The sequence below is a fragment of the Fistularia commersonii genome, chromosome 32 (assembly GCF_037954325.1).
Source record: "Fistularia commersonii isolate RoL2024-O1a breed Wild chromosome 32, RoL_Fcom_v1.0, whole genome shotgun sequence".
In the NCBI taxonomy this organism is placed as follows: Eukaryota; Metazoa; Chordata; class Actinopteri; order Syngnathiformes; family Fistulariidae; genus Fistularia; species Fistularia commersonii.
The window spans coordinates 11379416-11405688 of NC_141315.1; the positions used below are offsets into that span (position 1 = coordinate 11379416).

Below are 26273 nucleotides of genomic sequence, written 5' to 3' on the forward strand. Positions count from 1 at the left end.
CCCGAAGCAGATCCACCTTCCTCCCCTGCTGAGATCCAGGTCCAGGTCTGGGTTCTCCTCCTCCTCCTGGATGGTTCCTTCTGGCTCCTGGAGTCTCCTGGGAGCTCACACACACACACACACACACACACACACACACACACACACACACACACACACACACACACACAGCCTTTCTCATGGTAATTTCTCTCCAAACATCCTAATCTGTCAGGTGTGCGTGCACGTGCTCTGCTGGATTGGTGTCTATGTTGTGCACGCACGTGCACGGGTGCCCCAGTATGGATGTGTGTGTGTGGTGATATTTACTTGCCATGCTTGTGTGTGTGTGTGTGTGTGTGTGTGTGTGCTCTTGGCTAAGTTGTGCGTGCTTGAGTCCTTTTATGCGTGTGTATGTGTGTGTGTGTTCATATGTGTGTGTGCATGTGATGATGCCACATGGGCCTGTTTTTGTGTGCAAGCATGTGCACGTGCTCTTGTGTGTCGCAATCTTGTGTGTGTGTGTGTGTGTGTGTGTGTGTGTGTGTGTGTGTGTGTGTGTGTTTCTGTGAGAGAGAGAGAGAGTGTGCATGTGCAAGTAGTTCTTTTGTGTTTGTGTTCATGTGGTGTGTGTATGTGTGTGTGTGCACAATGAACCGCTTCAGAGCAGATTAGTGTCAAGGTGTGTGTTTGTGTGTGTGTGTGTGTGTGTGTGTGTGTGTGTGTGTGTGTGTGTGTGTGTGTGTGTGTCTGTGTGTGTGCGTGACGGATGGTCTCATCCAGGATTAGTTTGTCAGGTGAGTGTGTCTCTCCCGTCTCATTGTGTGTGTGTGTGTGTGTGTGTGTGTGTGTGTGTGTGTGTGTGTGTGTGTGTGTGTGTGTGTGTGTGTGTGTGTGTGTGATCAGGGTCCCTCTCCTGCTCTTGTGTGTGTGATTAGTGTGTGTGTGTGTGTGTGTGTGTGTCTCAGAGGATTTCCATCCTCGTCAGTGCGGTCACACGCTGACCTGCTTTGAACCGTCTCATCTCATCTCGTCGGAACAGCCGCTGCTCACACACTCCGTCTGTTTGTGTGTGTGTGTGTGTGTGTGAGTGTGTGTTTGCGTCCGTGTCAGTCCGTATGTGTGCGAGCGAGAGAGAGAGGGAGCGCCTGATTGGTCGGTTTGGTGTCGGAACGCCGTTCGATGCCATTTGTGACTCGGGACGCCGAGCGGTTCGATGGGCTGTCGCTGCTTTACTGGTGAGCTTCTTCCTTCCTTCTTCTCCTCCGTCCTTCCCTTCCCTCCTTCCCTCCTTCCTTCCCTCCTTCCCTTCCCTCCTTCCTTCTCCACTCCATCTTCCTCTCTCTCCGGGGGGGGATTCTTCTCCCGAAGACAATCCGCAGCTTTTCTTCTGCCGTCCTCCATCTTTGTTGTGGTCATGTGAGCGTCAGCGGCGTTTACGTGGCCGGGCGAGAGCGCGGCGTCCGACCTCGGGCTTCACAGCTGGACACCTTCAGCCCGGATGCACGATGGACCAGCAGGAGGTGGAGGAGGATCTGGGCTGTGAGCCGATGCGGCTGCAGACCGGAGGGCTGCGAGGGCGTCCGGCACGCCGGCGCCTTCAAGGGCAGCTGCCGTCCTGAGGTTTAGGTCTTTCCTGTTCCTTTTCAGGAGCTTCATCTTGGAGGTCACGTCCTATTCGCTTTTCTTCCATACCTGCTCATGTTTTTGCTGATGGTTTCGTCCTCCTGTCACTTCACCTCCGGCGTGTTTAATCAGTCTTTTTATTGGTCCCTTTCATGAAATATCACAAACTGGTCCCTGTTGTGGTTTGAATATTCACCTCCTGGTGTGCGTCTGAAGGACAGGAGCTGGGAGGAACCCTGACCTTCTGCAGCATCTGGAGCAGCGAGATGATCCTTCCACGGCCACGTTTAAAGACGCGAGCTAGCATGGAGGACCTCAGGGGAAAACGAGGCGTGCGTGCGGTCGACTCGCCCGTGAACAGACCGAGACGTCGTCGTCGTCCGAGAGGAGGCGGGAGACATTTAGGGGGATTTAAGATCGTAAGACGATATTTTATTGACCCCCAAAGGGGAAACGCGGGTCAGGATTCGGAAATTTGGTCGATGGAAGAGTCATGGAAAGCCGGTCGCGGACGGCGGTTTGTAAAGTTACATTTAGCTTAGCATTGTAGCATGAAGGGTGGAGACGCTAAGTTGAGGTCAGGAGAGGCCGACTAATGAAGAAGTCCCCCGACTTCCTCCAGCATCTTCATCCCATCTTTATATTTTATTATCATTTCATCCATTATTTCTTATGGATAAGATCATTTTCTTTGTGAAAAACACATGACAGCGGCTTCTGGGATGGAATGATGGAACAGAGTTCGTCTCCTCAGCCGAGGTGCGAGCGTTCACCTCCACAGCGGACGTAGGGACGTCACTTTGTCCTCCCGGTCCGTCCCCCCCTGGTCCGTCCTCCCGGTCCGTCCGTCCGTCCGCACCCTTTAAATGACCCAATCCCCGCCTGCTGCTGTTGACGTAGTTTCTCAGACAGTGCAGATGTTGGGGGTGTGATGTCCCGACGTCCAGGTCAGACTCGGTTCAGCCGAGCAGATTGGATGCGAGGTGACACTGTGTGTGTGTGTGTGTGTGTGTGTGTGTGTTGGGGGGGGTGAAAATCCTGTGATGATTTGATTGTTTCCGCGGCGACAGACAGTTGAGCTGCTGTGCTGCTGCTTGGCAGGACCATCATGGGCCCCCACGGCATCAGCCGCGCCGTGCACAGGCTGGAGTTCTGCGACTGCAAGAAGGGTCTGGGTGAGTACCAAGCACACACACACACACACACACACACACACACGCACGTCCTGTCTGACCCGAGCCGTTGTCCAGGTGTGAAGATCATCGGCGGCTACCGCGAGCTGACGGGCGAAGACTTTGGCATCTACATCAAGCGGGTGATCGTGGGCGGCCTGGCGGCGCAGGACGGTCCGTCGCCGCTCGTGACCTTTGACCCCCGCGGCGGTTTGTGGTCCTCGCTCACCCTCTGCCCCCCCGCCCCTCCAGGTCGGCTGAAGTCGGGGGACCTGATTCTGGACGTCAACAATGTCAGCCTGATCGGGGTGACCAATGACAGGTGAGCGTCTCCGCGTGTCGTTCGCCGCCGCCGTCCTTCTTGATGTCCCGCCGTCCTGTGATTGGACGGTTTGTTCCTCGGCAGGGCGGTGGAGATCCTGAGGACCGCCTCGCTCTCCAACCACATGTCTCTGCTGGTCGCCAGGGACGACGAATCCAGGTAAAAAAAACATCCTTTTGTCTCCTGGAAAGATGGTTTCCGATCTGGTAGAAGTTTCGTCCCGCTGGACGGCGGCCTGTGTGCGCGTCACGCTCGTCACCATGGCAACCGCCGTCGAACACGCTCGGAGGTCAGACCTGGAACACGCGGCGTGATGGTCCGAGCGTCCGAAGACACCGAACGAACACGGATGACGGCGATGTTCTCGCGGCCCGGCGGCCGCGTCCTCCATTACTGGAGTCCTTCGCTGTTGTTTGGATATTCTTACCACTTCCTGTCTTCTTCTGATGCCACTTCCTGTGTCTCTTCCCTCTCGTCTTGACCGTAAACATCAAACATGTCTGACCCCGACGCGCTCACGGGCTCCTGAGACCCGGCGCCGACCCCAGCCGGACGAGGGGGGGGTTCTTATCGGCGTGGCGACAGGAAGGACGCGAGGGTTGGTAAGAGGAGGCGGGTCTGAGCCGCCCTCCAGCCCGACCTTCTGTCCGCCGCTGAGCCACCGCTCGGCTCCCGGACACAAACCGGCAGTGACACAATGGGGACGCCGACGCCGACGCCGCCGTCCGTCCACCGGACGAGACGGACGGGGGATGCGTCAGCTCAGGCCTTCCGACCGTCCGGCCGCCGCGCACCAGAAGCCGCAATCCGGTGAAGGTCATGTGACCTCAAGACGGAAGACATTGAGCGGCGGCGCCGGAGCGGCCGTGCTTTGACGCGCCGTGTATTTTTAGAAAAGAGAAAAGCAGTTGTGTCTGAATGTGATTTGTGTCGGCGTGAGGCGAGCGGGATTATTACCTGCGGCGGGACGGCGTGATGCAACCGCCCGCAGGATAAACCCCCCCCACGGTGCGTTCAGGGCCCCATTATGTCACCGTCGCTCAGACACGGATCAATGGATGAAGGCCTCGGGCTCAGAGTCGCAGGCTTCCTGCCAAAACTCTGATTTCACCGACTTTGAAGCGGCGGCGGCGGCGGCTCAATGCTGCGGGGAGCCGCCGCCGCCGTCAGCGGGGGGGCGCCGCCGCCGCCAGGAAGGGAGCGACGATCCAAGAGGCAGCCATCGCAGCGGCCGTGGCCTTCAGCAGGAGGAGGAGGCCTCACAGATAGCAGAGGGCTGACCGTGTGTGTGTGTGTGTGTGTGTGTGTGTGTGTGTGTGTGTGTGTGTGTGTCCGTCAGGAGGGAGTTTGCCGAGCTGATGGAGAAATACGTCCCCGGCGCCGCCCCGGGTCCAGGCCGGGTCAGCCCTCCTCAGCTCAGCACAGGTGAGTCTCGTCACTCTGAAGGTGAGACTTCCTCCTCGCGCCCTGTTTGTCTTCTGTCTGAGCTCTTCGAGCCTTGATTCGCATTTCATCCGAAACCTACAATCGTGGAACGGGTCGACGGGTCTCGATACGATCCACCGAATCCTGCCGGCGAGAAGACGGGGAGAAGGTTTGCGTCCGGACACAGCTGGACTCCTGGGAGGAGCGGAAGCTGAAGGCACCTGCTGAATCACGGCCGCGGGAACGCCGTTTCCCCATCCTCGGCCGCGGCGGGCGGACGCTGCATCGCTTCTGCTGTGGAGACGCTTCCCGTCATGGCGGCCGGATGGCGAGGCTCCCGACACTGGGACTCAAGCCGGGCGAACGCCGTCGTCAACGGGACGAGATCTTCGCGAGAACGGTCGTCCGCTCGGAACGGCGGGAACCGGACGCCGAATCGACGGCGTCGAGAGAACCGGAGAGACTTCGGGTGGACACCTTGCTTCTGTATCAGAACCACAAGGTTGTCTCCACGGCAACGGACGTGTCTCTGTCACCAGTTACCAGGTGGTCGAGATAAACAGGTGGAGATGAAGTCCACGGGCTCACACACACACACACACACACACACACACCGCCATCCTGCCCCCTGGCGGTTGCTCTGAACCGTTGAGGTGTTGAAGGCCACTGAGGACCTTCTGCTGTGTCCCTCTGGTGGTGCTGCAGGGAAGCCGGTGGACAACGCCTCGTCCTCGTCGTCCTCCAGGTCGGAGAGCCCGCAGCTCCTCAGCCCCAAGGAGGGCGTGGCCGCCTACGGCCAGGCGGCGCCGTACGCCGTGCACTCGCCCGCCCTGGCCTTCAGGTGGAGCTCTGCACCTTTCAAAGTTCGGTCCGGGTCCCGCGTGGCGTCGCCGTCTCAAGCTTCCTGTCCGTCCGCAGCGACAGCGTCATCCAGCTCATCTGCATCGCCAAGGGCAACGGGCTGGGCCTGGTCGTCAAGGGCGGGGCCAACCGGCCCGACGGCCCGATGGTCTTCATCCAGGAGATGGTACCGGGGGGCGACTGTCAGAAGGTGGGTGGTCGCCCCGCCGCCGCCGCCGCAGGTTTGTCCTGGCGGCGGCTCAGCGGCTTGTGGACGCTGTGTTTCAGGACGGCCGGCTGCAGGCGGGAGACCAGCTGGTGTCCGTCAACAAGGAGTCTCTGATCGGGGTCACCTACGAGGAGGCCAGGAGCGTCCTCACCCGCACCAAGCTCAGGTTCCTCCTCTCCGCCATGACGGACGCGCACCGAGTCCAGACCGCCGGTTCCTCCCCTCGTCGGACGTCCAGAACCCTCGGTTTCATACCCGGCACTCCTTTACGGGAAAAATATGGGATTTTTCTCAAATTCAAGACACTCTTTGCGAGCGGGAACCTCTTTGCCAGCAGGCGGAGGAGCCTTTTCATGACCTCCGTCTCCTCACCTTGGATTCAGCAAGCGTTGGGTTCTTGTGTTCCCGTCTCCACGCGGATCAGGGAACCCCGGCCGGAGTTTTGCAGCACTAGATTTGCTCAACTCGGCGCTGCAAATCATGCCGAAGGAACGACGTTCCTTCACACACGTGAATCTATATTGTGCGCGTCGAATCGTTCGTCCGACCGCTTGCTTTTTTCGCCGGACATAATGAGTACGAAGGGATTTAAATATTAAGAAAGAAATCAGACGGCGCGACGTCACGACAGTCTCAGGTGGACGACCGAGCGCATCAGAAGATGAGTTCGCGGGTCGCGACATCGCGGATCCTACGGGCCGGCCGTGAGTCTCCACCTCCGCCGAACCCCTGAGACCGGCTCAGCGAACCCACGGCGTTCCGGCCCGGGTTTAGAGCCACCGGTCTAGATGCTTCATGTGAAAGTCCAGCTCGTGGTCTTCCTCCAGGTCCTCCAGGTCCTCCAGGTCCTCCAGGTCCTCCAGGTCCTCCAGGTCCTCCGTCGTCAGCCCTCGAGCGGCGGCGGCGGATTCACTGAAGACTCGAGAGCAGGGGGGTCAAACTGATCCTGGTCCCGGTGCCACACTGGACCTGATCCGATGTGAAGGGAGCCGGACCGCTGGAATCACAGCGTAGTTTCCAGAAAAGTCCAAAAGTTTTCTGTGTTTTAGTGTAAAGGAGGTCAAAGCTCGAAACCTTCTGTCATGAAGAGTTTCTTTAAAAAACAGAGATTTATGAGGAAAAGTAACTTCATGCCTGGGTTCTCCGTGCGCTCTGTCCCGTCCACACGGATCATACAGGTTCTTAGAACCTCAGCCCACCTCTCCTCCTCTTCATGCCCACTTGTCTCGTCTTTGACCACGACATCTTGTCGATGAGGGCGTCGGTCCGACGGAAAAGCGGGTTCATTTCTAGGAAGTAAAAATGTCATTTCCAGAGCCGGAAGCTGCGTTGCTGCCACCTGCTGGAGGGTGTGAGTCACAAGGTGTCGGCGGCACAACAACACTCAGTACAGGAACTGCTTTTTTATTTTAAAAACATAGCTCATGATTTTTATGTATTTCTTCAAATTGTAGATTTATTCCCCGGGTGGCATCGGTTCCTCCGCACGTCTGACGCCCGCCGCTCTAAATAGTCTGTAGGTGTGAATGAGAAAGTGCATTGGCTCCTTGCGGTGGCGAGCGTGTTTGGCTCCGCCCCCTCGCGACGGCGGACGCTCACCTCCATCTTTGTTCTCCAGACCCGACCCCACGGTGGAAGTGGCCTTCATCCGCCGCGGCTCCGGCGTCCCCCCCCACGGCCCGGCGTCCCTCCCGGGCCCCGCCAGGCCGCCGCCGACGCCGGCCGCCGTCGCCAAGATCGCCTCCGGCCGCAACCCTCCGTGTGAGACGCTGCCCGCCGTCATCGTGAGCCACGTGTGGAGCCGAACTCCGCCGCGCGGCGGCGCCGAGAGCCCGCCCGTGAATCCCGCCGCGGGTCGAGGGCCGGGATCCGAGGACCCGCGTCCGCTTCCTGTCTCAACGCCGTGTGAACACCTGCAGGTTCGGGCGGCGCCGCTCCAGGCGGAGCCTCGCCGCGGGAACGCCGACGCCACCACGGGTGAGGAGCAGCGCCGGGTCCTCCACGACCTGGAGCTCCTCCTCTGATCCGACGCTCCGCTGCGCTTTCAGAGCCGCCGGGGGACGGCCGGGACCAGGACCAGGACCAGGACCAGGACCAGGACCAGGACCGGAACCAGGACGCCGCCGGCAGGGAACGCCTCGGGCTGGAGCGGCTGCAGCAGGTGACCCAACGCCCACGCAGCGTCACACTCTCAGCCAGAGGAGCTTGTGTGTGTGTGTGTGTGTGTGTGTGTGTGTGTGTGTGTGTCGGCCTGTCAGTTCTAATCTGTGTCAGAATGCATGTATTGACGGTGTGTATCGATGTGTGTGTGATGCGTCCAGGCTCTGGAGCTTCTGGGTGTGAAGCTGTCAGAAGCTCAGCGGCAGGAGCTGCGGCTGCAGGCCGACCACGCCGGGACGCTGGCCTTCTCCGGTACGACCCGCCTCCCCGCCGCCGCCGCCACCGCCGCCGCCGCCGCTCCTCCTCGTCCAGCGCGCCGGGACCGTTGTTTCCGATCGCCGGATTGATCGCCGCCCTCGCTCTCAGACTTCCAGACCCTGACCGGGGAGCTGCTGAGGTCGCGGCCGGACGAGCCGGGGTCAAAGTTCACGACGGAGGACCCGGCGGGCGAGCCGGAGTCGCCCCTCAACCCCCGGGTAGGAGAAGCTCCGCCCCTCCGGATTGATCGGTTCCGCTTCGCCGAGAACATCTAGCGTTAGATCGGTCTGGATGCCGTGCGAGGAGGCGGAGCCTCGCCGCATGGGGTCACATGACTGGCGGCCGCCGTCCTCCGAGAAGCTTCCTGTCACACCTGCCGGGTCGGATCACACTCGCCGATCAATAACCGATCATGTTCGGACGTCCCGCGGTAACGGGGGCCGGCCAGCAGGGGGCGCACTTTTATAAGGGGTTCCATCCAGAGAGAAAAGTCAGACCTCTAGATGTTTCCACACCTGGAGGTCAGGGAGGAGCTTGAGATGTTAGACATTGTTAGACATCATCCAAAGAGACCTCCAGTGGAGAAGCACACCTTCTACCACCGAGCTTCATGTTCACATACACTGATGGAGCACAGGGAGAAGATGGACCTCAGGTGGACCTCGCTGACATCTGATTGGACAGATGGACGGCTCTGTTATTAATCTCTTATTAATGTGTGTGTGTGTGTGTGTGTGTGTGTGTGTGTGTGTGCAGCCCTCTCTGTCAGACTCAGACGATCTGGATGAGATGGAGCGTCTGAGGAAGGAGCACATCGAGGCCCTGAGGGAGATCAAGAGGCTGCAGGTCAAACATCTGAAACATCCTAGCAGTGAAGATGCAGTGGACACACTCCGTCCTGCTGTGAAGGCCACACTGACCTGGACCTCTGTGTGTGTGTGTGTGTGTGTGTCCATCAGGAGCAGCTGATGGAGTCCCAGAAGGTCCACCGCCACCTGGAGGAGGAGCTGAGCAAGGCGACCCAGGTGAGACCTCAGACCCAGCTGGAGGACGTGGTGTCTCCTGGCAGGAGCTGATGTTTCCAGCACGTTTCTAAAGTCCAACGCTGCCGTCGAAAATAGATGTTCCTCTCAGGAAGCACCTCCTCCTCCTCCTGTGATGGAGCTTCTGCTGCTGGTTGGTCCTGCTGGGAGTTCTCTTCTTCAAATAGACACACACACCTCCACTCCTCACCTCTGCAGGATCTCAGAGGGTCCTTGAAGCCTCCTGTCTTCTGATTCTGAAATACTTTGTCGTGATTCAACCCCCACACACACACACACACACACACACACACACACACACACACACACACAGCCTGGCTCTGCCTCCTCCCCCTGCTTGCATAAAGCGGTCGATATCTGTATTTAGAGGACGTCTCCGTCCTGCAGCTCCTGCTGCCTCCAAACCAGATCTTCTCACACTCCTCACACACACGGCGGCTCTCAGATGTTTCCACCTTCTGTTCCTGATACCCGTCCTGTCCAGGATGTGTGTGTGTGTGTGTGTGTGTGTGTGTGTGTGTGTGTGTGTGTGTGTGTGTGTGGCCTGGCAGGTTAGCACCTCCTCACCAAGGTTCCACCTTCTGTGCTCCTCAGGCTGGATCTGCAGCCTCCTCGCCCTCCTCAGGGTGGAGTTTGGTTCTTCTCTGGTTTGAAGGTGCAGCTGATCCGGGTCCGATCGGTTTTCTCTGGTGCTCCTTCAGATGATCCGGTCTCGCTCCACAAGCAGCTGCTCGAGGAGCTCTCGGTGTGGACCTGCTGACCTGCTCTCTAGGCCGGGTCCTTCCAGGGTCTCCAGGGCTTTTCCAGAAGGTCCACCTCTAACTGAGGAGCCTTGTTGTTGAAAAGATCATTGAAAGGGCGAGATGATTTTCTCACGGTGTTCGTGTTTGACACGGAGGCCCCTCCCTGTGTGTGTGTGTGTGTGTGTGTGTGTGTGTGTGTGTGTGTGTGTGTGTGTGTGTGTGTGTGTGTGTGTGTGTAACCAAGGCCTGTAGAAGACGTTACATAAGTCCGTGATGTGAACCAAACACCTGCCTCCATCAGGCTGAGGGCCTCCCTCACACACACACACACACACACACACACACACACACACAGTCTCAGCTGTCACACACTCAGCTGTCAGTCTCTCATCTCCCCTCCACCTCTGGTTCTGTGACCCGGGTCAGATCTTCTGCTGAGGCTCTGGTGGATCCAGGTGGTCGCGAACGGCGATGTCGTTGTGAAGCATTGACCTTTGACCTTTGACCCCCACAGGACGCTAAGCTGGGCGCCGAGGAGACGCGGGCCCTGAGGACTCGGGTCCAGCTGGCCGAGGCGGCCCAGCGCCAGGCCCGGGGCATGGAGATGGACTACGAGGAGGTGATCCACCTGCTGGAGGCCGAGATCGCGGAGCTGAAGGCGCAGAGGCCCGACGGCACGCCGCCCGCCAAGGTCACATGACCGCAGCCAACATGGCGGAACACATGACACCTGTGTGATTTACAGACGCAGAGGTTCTCCTCAACACCTTTGGTGACGTCAGAGCCGGCTTCTAGCCGTGCCCACCACACACACACACACACACACACACACACAGGCCGAGCAGGAGGTGTGTGGAGTGAAGTGTGACCTGGTGTCTCCAGGAGGAGGCTGAGGAGCTCCGGAGGAGGGTCGCCGTCCTGGAGTGTCAGCTGAGGAAGAGCGAGGCCGCCAAGAAGGGCCTGGAGGTTTCCACGGGGAAGCTGCTGGGCTTCGTGGAGGTCAGTAGATCTCAGGAGAGGCTTCTGACTGAATCATCTCCCGGACCAGAAGGACGAAGGCGCTTTGCTTTGTGTTCCCCTGCAGAACGTCCAGGACTTCCTGCAGGAAGGTCAAGGCCCCACCAAGAGCTTCAGGTACGCTCGGGTCACGCCGCCTCCCAACTTCCCTCTCAGATCCTGAGCTGTTCATGAGATGAGCTCAGGAAGGACGCTGAGCTCTGAAGATCTCATCTGCTCCTCTAAAACCCTGGGCTGGACCTCAGCTGGGAGAGAACATCTCCAGGGTCCCTCAGCTGGAACCAGACAGCTGTGGTCACGCTGTCAGTCATCACCGGTGACCCCAAAGTCAGCAGGTTCACCTCTGACAGGAAACACACACACACACACACACACACACACACACACACACACCCCTCCAGTCTGAGGAGAAGCAGGAAATAGGTTGGATAACACCACTCATTACATCACTTCCTGTCTGCAGTCAGGCAGTGAGTCAAAACAAGGCTTGTGTGTGTGTGTGTGTGTGTGTGTGTGTGGTACAGCATGGTGTTGCCATGACCTGCAGAGTTGTAGTTTCGGTCTGCAGGTTGTGCAACTCAGAGATTCAGGTCAATCAGCCGCTCATTAAGTGGAGCAGCGTGACGCAGCCAGACCTGGAGACCTGTGTCAGTGGGACAGCGTCGCATAACACACACACACACACACACACACACACACACACACACACACAGCAGCCGCGGTTTGTCTCACCTGTGTGTTTCCAGGCCAGAACATCTCCTTCACTTCTGAAAGGGCTGTCGCATACTCAGCCTTTCAGACCGTCACACACACACACACACACACACACACACACACACACACACACACACACACTCCGGCTCTCATCCAGGTCTTTCTTCAGGTCCTGTCTTTCCGTCACTCTCCTCAATACGTCTTTGTCCCCCCGTCTGGTTACCATGGAGATGCTAACGGCTGACAGTGTTTGTAGCGTTAGCATCCGCTAGCGTCGGCCGACGGTCCTCCGTTGTGTTTGCAGCTCTGGAGACGTGAAGGTGGGAACGTCCTCTCAGGTTCCTTCGGCGCGCCACAAGAAGGTCCCCAGGACGGCGGCGGCGCTGGTCCAGGAGGCCAAGGAGCTGACCAGGACGGTCCGAGCCCTTCTGGACCAGGACAGTAAGCGAGCCGCCCGCACGGTCCCCCCTCGGTCCCGGTCCTCGTGGCCCCGCATGGTCCACCTCCTGAGCCGCTGTCCTTCCTCTTTCAGTGCTGACCTTCTGAGGAGGCGCTCGGAGGAACCTCAGCGGGAACCGGATGACTCTTCCCCCGTCAATGTCCAAACTCTTTCCCGGCCAAAATCCAGAACCGAACCGGTCTCCCGGCTCCGCCCCGTAGCTCCTAGTGACGACCTCTGACCCGCATGGACCTCAGACTCTTCATCGCCGCTCTTTGTCTGAAAACAACCTCTTCCAGTATCTCCGCCCGCATGTCCGTCAGATCCGGATCCGCCCCGGAGGCAGGGGTTCGGTCGGGCCGGTCGGCCGATCGTCGTTTACCCGGAAGGGTCCAGAAGGTCTGGAGCTTCAGGTCTAGATGAGGCCCCCCTCCCTGGGGGAGGCGGTGCCGGGTTCCCGTCGGGGTCGCGTGATGACGTTCGGGTCCGGGTCTTCCAAGTCGCTGGTCCACGGATGAAGAACTCTAGAACCTTCCTCCTCTCGTGTCCGGTCTGCCCCCCAGCGTCTTCAATCTCTCATCTCTTCTAGATGTTCTAAGTGTTCTCGGACCAAACTCGTCCGTCCAGGATCTCTAACAGCTCGTCTCAAGGGTCCGCCGAGGGACGCCATACTTGTAGTTCCACTGTTCATCCCGGCTTCTCCCGGGTCCAGGTGTCTCTCTGGTTCTGGTCGCCGGTGGGAAACGCCCTGACGCCCGCCGCGGAACCCGGAGGAACCCGTTCAGCCGCTGGAGAACCCATAAAGGGCAGTAACTGTGAGTCCGCCACGGGGAGACCTTTGGGCTCCGTCTTCAGAACCGAGCCATTAGCCTGTTGGTCCTTCAGTCGGCGCTCCGTCAAAGAACCCTAAGAAGGAGGTCCAGGACAGAAGGTGCCAAAACCAGACGGACTCCCGGAACCCCGGCGTCATTCGCTTTCCCCGTTTCGATCCCGTCGACCAATCGCGACCGGGCTAGCGTGTTAGCTTAGCATCTGCGTGTGGTCCGTGTTCGTGCCGTAGAGTCTTAGCCGCAGTCCACGGGCATCCGGACATTTCCAGTAAACAGCCCGGACCGGTCGGACGGTCGGGCGGTCGGACACTGACGGTCCAAGAGGACTGTGGACCGTCTCCTGGAGGAGAAGCTACGAAGATACGCAACTTTAGCCCGACAACAACCGTCACGATGGTCAGAACCCGGGTTCCGGTCCGGGAAATAAACCGCAGAGAACAATGTCTGGGCTCCGTCTATTTCCTGGCTCCGCCTCCCTTTCCCTTCCAACCGTCGTGTTTTCGGACACGGTCACCTGCCTCCTTCAGGGAGGTGGGGGTGCACTTACATAAGGGACCCCCTCTTGCCCCCTCCTGCCCCCAGGACCCCCTGATGCCCCCCTGATGCCCCCCTGATGCCCCCCTGATGCCCCCCTGATGCCCCCCCGGCCCCAGCCTGCCTCTCGTCCTGCCAGCCTGGGGGGCAAGTAGGTCAGTGTGATCCACTGTGGCTTCGGCTCAATCACCTGCATCGGGTTTCATCACCGGGCTGTTGCCTAGAAACCGGCTCTGCTTCAGTGTGTGTGTGTGTGTGTGTGTGTGTGTGTGTGTGTGTGTGTGTGATGTTCAGATGGTGGAGGTGACCCAGCTTCCTGTGCAGATGCTGCTGTGAAGAAGGCAACCAAAGCTCTGAACCGCAGAGAAGGTCCTCCTCAGTTTGAGGACAAGATGCAGAGTGAGATGGTTCAGATGGTTCACAGGGAACTGGAGAGGTTTGGATCTCCAGGGAGGAGACGTGGAGAACAGGAAGAACTCTTCCTTGGTCCAACACACACACACACACACACAACGTTGGTTCTTTCCATCAGGACAAGTTCCTGTCTTTCCATCACAATCAAAGTCTGCTTTACTTTTGGGAATCCAGGGAATCCTGTTCCTTCTCCTCTTAGGGTTCTCCTCCGTTCCTCAGGTCTCAGGGTTCTCCTCCGTTCCTCGGGTCTCAGGGTTCTCCTCCGTTCCTCGGGTCTCAGGGTTCTCCTCCGTTCCTCAGGTCTCAGGGTTCTCCTCCGTTCCTCAGGTCTCAGGGTTCTCCTCCGTTCCTCAGGTCTCAGGGTTCTCCTCCGTTCCTCAGGTCTCAGGGTTCTCCTCCGTTCCTCGGGTCTCAGGGTTCTTCTCTCCAAGTTCTTCTCGGTTCTGTGTGGCCAGGGTATTCCTGTCAGGCTCTCTTCGGTCTCCTCTGGTTCCTCTGCGTTTCTTCAGGTCTTTGGGTCCATTTCTCTTGTCAGCTGTGGTTGATCTCGTCCCTGCGCCCGACGTTACGTTGCGTTGCCTCCTCCTCCTCCTCCCAGGGTTTCCAGGTTTTTCCAGGAATCCCTGGGGCTGGTGTGACTGACATCCTGAGGTTCTCAGGAGGTTCTTCTGTGCTCCTGGAACAAAGAGGCTTCTGTCTGGATCAGGTTCTTTGTTCCAGAGGTGAGAAGGCTTTTGTCTTCGTGGAAAAGTACAGTGAGATGGGCCGGTGTGTGTGTGTGTGTGTGTGTGTGTGTGTGTGTGTGTGTGTGTGTGTGTGTGTGTGTGTGTGTGTGTGTGTGTGTGTGTGTTGACCTGGTTTCCCTCTGGCCCCTCAGGTCTTCCATATGGTTGGGAGGAGGCCTTCACCGCCGACGGAGTCAAGTACTTCATCAAGTAAGAACTTGGACACTGCACACACACACCTGGAACACCAGGACCTCAGGATCAGGACTTCAGGTTCAGGACTTCAGGGTCAGGACCCCAGGATCAGAACCTCAGGATCAGGACCTCAAGGTCAAGACCTCAGGATCAGGACCTCAGGGTCAGAACCTCAGGGTCAGAACCTCAGGATCAGGAGCTCGGTATCAGGACCTCAAGGTCAGGACCTCAGGGTCAGAACCTCAGGGTCAGAACCTCAGGATTAGGACCTCAGGAGCTCGGTATCAGGACCTCAAGGTCAGAACCTCAGGATCAGAACCTCAGGATCAGAACCTCAGGATCAGGACCTCAAAGTCAGAACCTCAGGATCAGAACCTCAGGATCAGAACCTCAGGATCAGGACCTGAGGATCAGGACCTGAGGATCAGGACCTGAGGATCAGGACCTCGGGCCTCTGCCTCTCTGCTTGAGGAGATGGCAGACGAGGATCCGGAGGTCTGACAGTCTTTGTCCCCACAGTCATGTGACCCAGACCACCTCCTGGACGCCGCCCGTCAGCGCCGGCGCCACGACCAGGCCGCCCCCGGAGGACCCCGACGGCGCCGGTCGGCGAGCGGGTTCATCGGTGGAGACGGAGATGTAGGCGCTTGTTGGCGTCGCCATGGAAACCAGCCGGGCAGGATTTGAAGTGAACCTCTCGGAGGTGAGAGCTCCTCACCTCCTGCATCTCCACGACCTCGCAACAACAATAAAGATCTCTCACGTACAACACGCTTCTTGCCCTTTTTTACCAAGTGATATTTTCAAACGTTCTTCACCAAAGGACCTTCCAGCAGCTCAGATACACCAAAGTAGCAAGAACTTCAAGGAGCTCCAGCAGCAAAGACCACATCAGATCCAGCACCAGCTAGACTGCTTTCAAAGTAAAAGCCTCAGAAAAATAATTGTGTCACTGGGAAAAGAGCGAGCTGGATGCAGTGTGTGTGTGTGTGTGTGTGTGTGTGTGTGTGTGTGTGTGTGTGTGTGTGTGTGTGTGTGTGTGTGTGTGTGTGTGTGTGTGAAGGTGGACGAGGCCATGATCTTCCTGCCAGAGGCCCCAGTATTGATTGTCATCTCACCAACGAGGTTATAAATATCAGCCTGGAAACATCAATGACAGCGCACGCACACACACACACACACACACACACACACACACACACTTTGAAACATAAACCTGCTGCTCGGATGCTGGAGGATACACACCTAATTACTCACTAAATGTAGTTTATATGAATATTCAGTGTCCTACTATGTCCATCCATCTTCTCCTTGTTCTTCTCTAGACCTCCAGTTCCAGCATCCATCTACCAATACATCCACTGTCCCTCCTCCGTCAGTGACCCAACCATCTCAGCCTGGTTTCTCTGACCTTCTCTCCTAAACATCTACTATGTGCTGATGGTAGATGTTGATGGACTCATCTAACCCTAACCCTCCATCCTGGTCGCTCCCAAAGAGAACCTCAACATCTTCATCTCTGCGACCTCCAGCTCTGCCTCCTGTCTTTTGGTCATTGTTACTGTTTGTAGATCATCTCACCACTGTCTTGTACACCTTTCCTTTCATTCTGGCTGAAAGTCTTCTATCTCTTCGTACCGCTGACACTTTTCTCCACCCATTCCAACCTGCTTGAACCGTCTCTTCACCTCTTTTCCACACTCTCCTACGCTCTGGACTGTTGACCCCAAGTACCTGAAATCCTCCAGCTTCTTGATCTCCACTCCCTGTAGCCTCACCGTTCCACCTGAGTTCCTCTCATTCACACACATATATTCTGTCTTGCGGCGACTAACTTTCATTCCTCTCCTTTCCAGAGCATACCTCCACCTCTCTAGATGTTCCTCTACCTGTTGTCTGCTCTCACTACAGATCACAATGTCATCTGCAAACATCATGGTCCATGGAGATTCCAGCTACTTTGTGGTCTACAATAGTCACCTCTTCTACCCTTGCCTCTATTTCATTTTCCACATTCATCAGCTCTTCAAAGTACTCTTTCCATCTTCCCATCACTCATCTAGCATCTGTCAACACATTTCCCTCTCTGTCCTTAATCACCCAGACCTGTTGTACATCCTTTCCATCTTTATCTCTCTGTTTCGCCAACCTGTATAGATCATTCTCACCCTCCTTACTATCCAACCGAGCATACAAGTCATCGTACGCCCTTTGTTTTGCCTTTGCTACCTCTATCTTTACCTTTCGCCGCATCTCCCTGAACTCCTGTCTGTTCTCTTCAGTCCTCTCAGTATCCCACTTCTTCTTCGCTAACCGCTTTCTCTGTATAAACTCCTGCACTTCCTCATTCCACCACCAAGTCTCCTTATCTACTTTCCTTCCAGATGACACACCAAGTACTCTTCTACCTGTCTCCCTGATAACACTAGCTGTAGTTGTCCAATTATCTGGAAGCTCACCTTGACCACCCAGACCCTTTCTCAGCTCCTCCCTGAAAACCATGCAACTCTCCTCCCTTTTCATCTTCCACCACTTTGTCCTCTGCTCTGCCTTTGTCCTCTTCATCTTCCTTGTCACCAGAGTCATCCTTCAAACCACCATCCTATGCTGTCTGGCTACACTCTCACCTACAACTACTTTGCAGTCACCGGTCTCTTTCAGGTTACCTCGTCTATACAAGATGTAGTCTACCTGCGTGCTCCTACCTCCGCTCTTATAAGTTACCCTATGTTCCTGTTTTTTCTGGAAAAAGGTGTTCACTGCAGCCATTTCCATCCTTTTTGCAAAATCTACCACCATCTGTCCCTCTGCATTCCTATCCTGGATACCAAATCTGCCCATCACTTCTTCATCCCCTCTATTGCCTTTACCAACATGTCCATTGAAGTCTGCACCAATGACCACTCTCTCATTTCTGGGAATATTCTGCATCACTTCATCCAACTCATTCCAGAACTTCTCCTTCTCTTCAGATTCACATCCCACCTGTGGTTCATAGCCACTAACAACATTGAGCATCACACCTTCAATTTCAAGTTTCAGACTCATAAGTCTATCTGACATTCTTTCCACCTCTAGGACGTTCCTAACAAACTCCTCCTTCAAGATAACTCCTACTCCATGTCTCTTCTTGTCAGCACCATAATAGTACAACTTAAAGCTGCTCCTAAGCTTCTAGCCTTACTACCTTTCCACCTGGTCTCCTGGACACACAGTATATCCACCTTCCTTCTCTGCATCATGTCCACCAACTCTCTATCTTTTCCTTTCATAGTCCCAACATTCAGAGTCCCTCCTCTCAGTCCCAGACTCTTTCCTTTCCTCTTCTCTCTCTGCTTCCAAACACTCCTTCCACCTCTTCTTCTTCTTCTTCTTCTTCCACCCACAGTAGCCCAGTTTTTACTGGTACCCTGTAGATCATCAGCACCAGCAGTCGTTGTTGAACCGGGTCTCCAACGATCCAGTATGAGACACTGATCCATGCACCCCTGAGGCTGTATGGCACACACACACACACACACACACACACACACACACACACACACACACATACACACACAACCTGTGATGGCCAATCAGAGAGGTCCTCCTCTGACCATGACCTTTGGCTGGTTCAGGTCAAACAGAGGCAAAGAGGATTTCCAGGTTGTGTAACATCACAGCCTGCTGTCACACACACACACACACACACACACACACACACACACACACACACACACACACACACACACACACACACACACACACACACAGCTAAGTGACCGGGTGAACTGAAGCTGAGGTAAGTCAGAGTGTGAGAAGGCAGGAGGAGGAGGAAGGACCTCCAGCCAGGAGGAGATGTTATGTAAGGGTTGTGACCCGGTCGCCATGGTAACCAGGCGAGTGTGTTTGTTAACAGGTGAGTCAGAAGATCGGCCTCGTCCTCCTTTACCTCCAGAAGGTCGCCAGCCGTCGCCAATGACGACGGCGTGATTTCTGTACCTTGTCGAGGGCGACATGTGAAAAGGTGATGGAGTGTGTGTGTGTGTGTGTGTGTGTGTGTGTGTGTGTGTGTGTGTGTGTGTGTGTGTGTGTGTGTGTGTGTGTGTGTGTGTGTGTGTGTGTGTGTGTATTAGATAATAACATTTGTAATCTTCCCGTGATTGGCGTCAGAGCTGAGATTGGAATTACTGTCATATAATTGGCTGATCTTCTTTCCTCCTCTTCCACTTCTTCTTCTTCCTCTCCTCCTCTTCTTCTTCTTCTTCTTCCTCTCCTCCTCTTCTTCTTCTTCTTCTTCTTCTTCTTCTTCTTCTTCTTCTTCTTCTTCTTCTTCCTCTCCTCCTCTTCTTCCTCTCCTCCCTCCTGCAGATTTGTTTTTCTCTCTGAACACATGAAGTTCAATGTGACCAGGCTGTGTGTGTGTGTGTGTGTGTGTGTGTGTGTGTGTGTGTGTGTGTGTGTGTGTGTGTGTGTGTGTGTGTGTGTGGGGCAGAGGCAGCTTCTCATTGGTTAAAAGTAGGTCAAGCCTGCCCACTCATGTGACCCGGCATTCTTCTACTTCTGTGTGTGTGTGTGTGTGTGTGTGTCCAGTTGAATCCTCAGCTGTGCATCAGGGAAAAAAAGTAAAAAGTTTGCTCCTTCAGGAAGGAAGTTATGTGTGACATCACTTCCTTTCTGGGAGTTTCACAATCATAAAATCAAACAAACTCCTGGAAGCTAAAATCTGCTCTGGACTTCATCAAGATGTTCCCAGTAGATGTTCCGGAGGGATCTGGGAGATCCACCCAGCAGGTCCTGGTCCAGGTCCAGAGGTCCAAGGCCTCCGCCGGCCGTACCGGAGCTTCGCACGCCACTTCCTGTCACTCGCTGTCATCCGTGCACTTCTGGACTCTGGTCCAGAAGTTCAGAAGAACATCTGGCTCTGCTTTTGGAAGCACTGGCTGCTCAGAGGCTTCAGGAGAGCAGAAGCTGCGCGGGTCTGACCTTTGACCCGCCGTTCTGCACATGACGAAATCAACCTTTATAACCGAGCCGTTCACAAACGGCTCTGAGTGAATCTTTGAGCTCCACAGGCTTGGATGAGATGTTTGGTGGGAGGGTGGAGAGAGAGAAGAGAGAGAAGAGAGAGAGGGAGGGAGGGAGGGAGGGGAGTGTGACGTCACCGCCTGGACTCTCGACACATAAACACCGATTCGTTTTTCTCAATCGAATCACCTCAAAGGATTCGTTCAAATGGAGATTCGATCCAAAGGAGCTCCTCTGTTTCAGTTCTTCTCCTGATCTTCTCCTCTGAGAAGGAGCTCGACCTCAGCCCTGGTCCAGACCTTCTTCTGCACCCCGTTTGAACACCGACGGTCCAGTTTCACCAACTTTCTGTTCCTGGATTTGGATCTTCAGAGCAGGAGAATCGTTGACGCCGACAAACGTTTTCTGGTTTCTCTCGTTTGTCGAAAATCCAACTTTTCCACATCTCCGTGCACGTGCGTGTTCGTGAAGCCGCGCAGACCCGACACGCTTCATTTCATCTCTTTCTCTCCCTGCCGACCGATTCGGTCGGTTCGGGTGATTCGTGTTCGGAGGATCCGAACGGAACGGAGCGGCTCGTCCGGTGACCGCGCCCCTCCTGTCCCCTCTCGTGGTTCCGCGGCGCGCACACGCGCAGCACGCACACGGCCGAGCGTGTGGCGCGTCCGTCCGACCGGAGTCGCACCGCAGTTCGTCGGCGGCTACTTTCCCGCCACGGAGGTCATGTCCCGCCTCCCGCCGCCCGCACACCCGGGCTTCCCGCCACCGGCGGCCCACGGCGTCCTGAAGGCTCTGCTGGAGAACCCCGTCACGAGCCCCGTCACGAGCCCCGTCACGACCCCCGTGACCCACCCCGCCGCGCCGCCGCCGCAACCCGACGGTGAGAACCCGCAAAAGTTCAGACTTAACGGATCGATCGGAACCGCGGCTCGTCTGCGGGATCCGGGGCACCGCGCCGCCCGCACCGATCACGCAGCTTCATCGGTACCGGGGAGGCGGGAGGGAGGGAGGGAGGGGTGATCGGTGCGGGAGCGTTGCGGGATGGAAGCCGGGCGGGTCGGGCGGGACCGGGACTCTCTGGTCCTCCAGGTCTGAAGGAGGTCCTACAGGTCCGTGTGTGTGCGCGTGTGTGTGTGTGTGTGTGTGTGTGTGTGTGTGTGTGTGTGTGTGTGTGTGTGTGTGTGTGTGTTTTGGGGGAGTGGCGTTGCCTTAGCAAGGGAAAGGTGAAATGTACCTCTGAGGACCCGGGGTCACCTGACCCAGGTCACCTGACCCCAGGTTTCCAGGTGACCCCCCTTTGTCTGGACATCTAAGACCTCTTCGCTGAGGCCGTGACCTTTGACCTTTGCGTGCCCCCCCAGGCGCGCTGAAGGGGAAGCTAGAAGATGAGCGTCGCTCGCCGCAGTCGGCCTTCCTGGGCCCGACGCTGTGGGACAAGACGCTGCCGTACGACGGCTTCCAGCTGGAGTACATGGACCTGGAGGAGTTCCTGTCCGAGAACGGCATCCCGTCCAGCCCCGTGCGCCCGCCGCCGCCGCCGCCGCCGCCTGTCCTGGACCTCGGAGGCCACGCCTCCACCTCCACCTCCGGCTCCGCCTGCGCCGCCGTCTCCTCGGGATGCCTGAGCGCCAGCCCCGCCCACACAGGTGACGCATGACCACATCTACAGGGTTCTCACGCTCATGATGTGAGCAGCACCGCTCTGGGTTCTCCACATGTTCTCCCCATGTTCTCCCCATGTTCTCCCCATGTTCTCCCCATGTTCTCCACATGTTCTCCTCATGTTCTCCACATGTCCTCCCCATGTTCTCCCCATGTTCTCCACATGTTCTCCTCATGTTCTCCATATGTTCTCCCCATGTTCACCCCATGTTCACCCCATGTTCACCCCATGTTCTCCTCATGTTCTCCTCATGTTCTCCTCATGTTCTCATCATGTTCTCCTCATGTTCTCCCCATGATCTCCTCATGTTCTCCATATGTTCTCCCCATGTTCACCCCATGTTCTCATCATGTTCTCCTCATGTTCACCCCATGTTCTCATCATGTTCTCCTTATGTTCTCATGTTCTCCACATGCTCTCCTCATGTTCTCCTCATGTTCTCCCCATGTTCTCCCCATGTTCTCCTCATGTTCTCCCCATGTTCTCCCCATGTTCCCCATGTTCACCTCATGTTCTCCTCATGTTCTCCCCATGTTCCTCATGTTCTCCCCATGTTCTCCTCATGTTCACCTCATGTTCTCCCTTGCCGTCCTGGGTTCTCTCCATGAGCTGCTGGTGACCTGACCCTCTGCTCCTCAGCTGCCTACAGAACCTCCTGGTGGAGGAGCAGAACCTCCTCCTCTGTCTCTAGAACCTTCCTTTCCGACAGTGTTCTCCAGGTCATTTCCGATGAGCAGCTTTGAATCTGCTCAGTCCAGCTCACTCATGGAAACTTCTGGGAAGTTCCTTTCTTCTTCCCTGGAGGCTCCAGGAGGACCTCACCTTCTTCTGATGCAGGAGCTCCCGCCTCCTCCTCCTCCTCCCCCTCACACACACACAAACAAAGCTCCCAGCGTGCAGACATGTGACCTGTGTGTGTGTGTGTGTGTGTGTGTGTGTGTGTGTGTGTGTGTGTGTGTGTGTGTGTGTGTGTGTGTGAACACAGTGTTCCCAGCAGAAATAGGCCACTGGGCGGCAACATGTGGACTCACACAAGTTTCCAGCTCCATGTCACACACACACAAGCTAATAATCCTATCACTCACACACACACACACACACATTAGTTCACCGTGATCAAACACTGTGATCGGTTTATTGTTTTCCGACAGAAGATGTGAAGTTGAGGAGATACACAAACAGTTAGAAGGAGTTGTAGCGCCCCCATGTGGCCATGAGGGGAACTGCAGGCCCTCTCACTTGTGGTTCTGGTTTTTCAAGGAGCTGAAAAGGAGGCAGGGGTCATCCGGGGTCACCAGGAGGTCATCCGGGGTCACCCGGAGGTCATCCAGGGTCACCCGGAGGTCATCCGGGGTCATCCGGGTCACCTGGGGTCATCCGGGGTCACCCAGAGGTCACCTGGAGCCGCTCTGATCTCCTGGGGTCACCCAGAGGTCAGCTGAGGTCACCCAGAGGTCGATGGTCACTGATGATCTGGGTGTGGGAGGCTCAGAGTTCAGTGCTGGTTGTTCTCCACGCCCTCCAGGCCCCCCGTCCTCCAGGAACACGCCCAGCCCCATCGACCCCGACTCCATCCGCGTCCCGGTGGGCTACGAGCCCGACCCGTCGGACCTGGCGCTGTCCAGCGTCCCCGGCCAGGAGATGTTCGACCCCCGCAAGCGCAAGTTCTCCGCAGAGGAGCTGAAGCCCCAGCCCATGATCAAGAAGGCCCGCAAGGTCTTCATCCCTGAGGATCTGAAGGTAGGCGCGAAATGGCCTTCACCGCCACAAGAACCTCTGCAGGCTCTGGCGCCGTCTGACAGGCGGGCTTGGACTGGAGGAACATCTAGAGAGGTGGAGATGGAGATACAGTTTGTCCTGGTGAGGAGAGGGATGAAGGCTAGCTGCAGGAAGGCAGAACCTGTGTGTGTGTGTGTGTGTGTGTGTGTGTGTGTGTGTGTGTGTGTGTGTGTGTGTGGATGAGAGGAACCTTAGAGGGACGGTGGGGCTACAGGGGGTGGAGAGTCAGAAGGTGGAGGAGTTTGAGGGTCAACAGTCCAGAGCAGTGGAGAAGACAGGACGCAGAGCTGGAGGCAGCTGAGATGAAGATGTTTAGGTTCCTTCTTGGGAGTCAGGAGGACGGAGAGGATCAGGAGCCCATCAGAGGGACAGCACATGCTAGATGTTCTGGAGATGAAGTCATACTGAGATGGTTTGGACGTGGACAGAGAAGGGACGGAGAAGATCTGGGTAGACGACGCTGAGGTTGGAGCTTCTAGGCAGGAGGTCTGGAGGAGGACCAGAGAGGAGGTTTATGGATGAAGGGAGGGGACCAGCAGAAGATGTGAAGGAGATCCTGAGTTTTTCTTTGTGAGGTTCTGACAGAAGTCCAGCTTAAACAGGAGGTAAATTGTGGAAAAGGAGAAGAAAAGGTGACAGGAGGAGGAGATCCAGGGTAGAAGTGACGTCCCCTCTGTCTCCAAAGCAGAGCCGGAGGTCCAAACACAGCCGGGTCACGTGACCCGATCCCCGCCCTCCTATTGGCCGGGGCTCCGGCTAAGCAGCTTAGCTGAGGAGGGCGATGAAGGTCAGATCGGCAGGATTTGCTTTTTAATTTGCGGAGAGTGGAACCTGCAGGAGCCCCGCCGGCCACCAGGGGGCGCCGTTCTCAGGGGCCCCGCCGTCAGTAACAAACCCCCCCCCTCCGCAGGACGACAAGTACTGGGCTCGACGCAGGAAGAACAACCTGGCGGCCAAGAGGTCCAGAGACGCCCGGCGGCTCAAGGAGAACCAGATCGCCATCAGGGCCGGCTTCCTGGAGAAGGAGAACTCGGCCCTCAGGCAGGAGGTGGCCCAGCTCAGGAAGGAGCTCCGACACACCAAGAACGTCCTGGCCAAGTACGAGGGCCAGCACGGCCTGCTGTGAGCCCACACACACACACACACACACACACACACACACACACACACACACTCTGCCCACCGACCCCCACTCAGAGACTCCGCCCTGCACCAGGAGGACTTCCATGAACCAAAGCAGCCCGTCCCTTTCTTCTCACGCTGGTCCAATGAACGCTGAGGACCCAGAAGATCCCCTGGAGGGGCTCCCTCAGCTGGAGACCAGGGTTTGTTCCACTTTATATCTGATGCTGTTCAGAGAGAGAAGGTTCCTGCTCAGATGTCTTCAGAATCATGCAATAACGGTGGTCCATGCTAGCGCAGCGGTGCTGCCGGCCTGCTAGCACGTTAGCAGCTAGCCTCTGTGCTCACATCAAACCAACGCGCCTCAGAAACCAGTTGTTTTGTGGCGACGCTGCGACCCAACACAGATGTTTCCTCAAAGGTGTTCGCTTTGGTCCCGAGTAAAGAAAGCACTTCCTAAACTTGTCTCCTCGGACTCTGTTGGGTCGAAGCGGCGTCTGCAGGACATCTGCTGCACCTTCCACCTCAACAGCACTTCACACAGGAGGTTTTCTCAGCGTTGGAATCAAGCGGATCGCGAAGACGCCGTTTGTCGGATCCTCCGAAACAGAGACAACCAGGCAGAGAAGGTTTGAGGTGAAAATAAAGAAAGAAAGAAAAGAATTTTAAAGAATTAAAAAGCTGGAATAGCAGCTTTAAGGTGGACTGTGGGGTTCCATCGGTTTGAAGGTGGATTATTCAGGTCACTCTGAGGTTTGAGTCCAAATGACAACCTTCCTATTTGTTTTTCACTCCTCTGACCTGGACTCCTGGACTCCTGGACTCCTGGTCTCCTGGACTCTTGGTGTCCTGGACTCTTGGTGTCCTGGACTCCTGGACTCCTGGACTCCTGGTGTCCTGGTGTCCTGGACTCTTTTTTGTCCTGGACTCCTGGTCTCCTGGTCTCCTGGTGTCCTGGACTCCTGGACTCTTGGTGTCCTGGACTCCTGGTCTCCTGGTGTCCAGGTCTCCTGGTCTCCTGGACTCCTGGACTCCTGGTCTCCTGGTCTCCTGGACTCCTGGTCTCCTGGTCTCTGGACTCCTGAACTCCTGGTGCTGCTCCTCAGTGCTGCCGATGGCTGGGTGAGATATGAATGTATATTTGCGTGAAGCTGTGGAATCACTTTAGTACCTGGGACCAAAAGGACATATTGATATTTTGGAGGTGTTGATGTTTATACTTCTTCTTCTTGTACAGTCAGTTTTCCTACTGGATTTCTGTTTCCTGGCGGGGCGCAGATTGCGTTCTCGCCGAGGTCGCCGGTCAGGGCATTATATCGGTTCGTAGTCGAAATACCTCAAAGTCTCCAGCCGCCGGGCTGATCCTCCTCCAACCGTCCCGAAGAATGTAGACGCCCAACCTGAAGCACTTATTTTTGTACTCCTTATTGTTTGGCTGTGGTTCTTGTCGCTTCTGCTGCTTCTTCTTCTTCTTCTGCTGTCGTCTCCTATCACGTTTGTCCCTGACTGTGTTTCGCAAGATCAGAAGTGAATAAAAGGAAATAATCTGTCACGACTCTGTTCATTCCCACAATAAGTGAGGTTCTGATTCGCAGAATTGGATTGTGTCTGATGAGCATCAGCGTCCCAGTTTCACACGGACACCAAATAAGGTAACATGAGGAGTAAAAAGTACAATGAATAAAACACAATTTGATATCTTGTGTTTCAGGAGTGTAAAACCGCTTGAAATCACCCTGAAGTGTTTAAAATAAATTGCCTGGAAACCGAGATAAAGAAACATATAGCAACAATGAGACTCGGTAGGTTTCTAACATTTATAAAGATAAAGCTTGCAAAGAAGTAGTAGAAATAGAATATCTAGAAATAAATGAAAATAAACCGGAGGTTCCTCCTGGACGAGGACAAATTCTGAAGTGCACAGATCGGCCGCTAGGTGGCGCCAGAGGGCGGCGCTGCTCCGGCGTGGCTCGGCCCGACACTCGAGGGCGTGGCCGTCATCCGGGTACTCGAAGGTCACCCCACCTCCCTTACATT

The 26273-nt window shown here is 56.2% G+C and overlaps 2 protein-coding genes across 5 annotated transcripts; both read left to right on the forward strand.

Annotated features, from left to right (window-relative positions):
* Positions 1–993: 993 nt before the first annotated feature.
* stxbp4 (syntaxin binding protein 4) lies at positions 994–13240 on the forward strand. Of its 4 annotated transcripts, none has more exons than XM_086139968.1 (20): positions 994–1217; positions 2676–2780; positions 2856–2951; positions 3030–3099; positions 3184–3258; positions 4439–4524; positions 5230–5365; positions 5443–5575; positions 5653–5759; positions 7212–7570; positions 7642–7754; positions 7915–8005; positions 8120–8229; positions 8768–8857; positions 8971–9036; positions 10312–10488; positions 10680–10796; positions 10882–10931; positions 11833–11969; positions 12061–13240. In XM_086139968.1, exons 2-20 carry the CDS (start codon positions 2714–2716, stop codon positions 12072–12074), a joined length of 2094 nt encoding a protein of 697 aa, XP_085996094.1. In that variant the 5' UTR covers positions 994–1217; positions 2676–2713; the 3' UTR covers positions 12075–13240. The 4 variants fall into 4 exon arrangements, with proteins under 4 accessions (XP_085996094.1, XP_085996091.1, XP_085996093.1 ...); XM_086139965.1 differs by having other exon boundaries at positions 2707–2780; XM_086139967.1 differs by having other exon boundaries at positions 2707–2780; positions 8977–9036.
* A 7056-nt stretch (positions 13241–20296) lies between these two features.
* On the forward strand, positions 20297–25786 carry hlfb (HLF transcription factor, PAR bZIP family member b). The gene is made up of 4 exons (XM_086139640.1): positions 20297–20552; positions 21034–21318; positions 22861–23075; positions 24025–25786. The coding sequence occupies exons 1-4, from the start codon at positions 20396–20398 to the stop codon at positions 24238–24240; spliced, it is 873 nt and encodes a 290-aa protein (XP_085995766.1). The 5' UTR covers positions 20297–20395; the 3' UTR covers positions 24241–25786.
* The last annotated feature ends 487 nt before the right edge of the window (positions 25787–26273 follow it).

Coding starts and splice junctions, on each gene's coding strand:
- stxbp4 (XM_086139965.1), top strand. CDS start 1,162: ATGCCATTTGTGACTCGGGACGCCGAGCGGTTCGATGGGCTGTCGCTG. Junction 1,218..2,706: donor GGGCTGTCGCTGCTTTACTG/GTGAGCTTCTTC, acceptor GCTGCTTGGCAG/GACCATCATGGGCCCCCACG. Junction 4,525..5,229: donor CCCTCCTCAGCTCAGCACAG/GTGAGTCTCGTC, acceptor GTGGTGCTGCAG/GGAAGCCGGTGGACAACGCC.
- hlfb (XM_086139640.1), top strand. CDS start 20,396: ATGTCCCGCCTCCCGCCGCCCGCACACCCGGGCTTCCCGCCACCGGCG. Junction 20,553..21,033: donor GCCGCCGCCGCAACCCGACG/GTGAGAACCCGC, acceptor GTGCCCCCCCAG/GCGCGCTGAAGGGGAAGCTA. Junction 23,076..24,024: donor TCATCCCTGAGGATCTGAAG/GTAGGCGCGAAA, acceptor CCCCCTCCGCAG/GACGACAAGTACTGGGCTCG.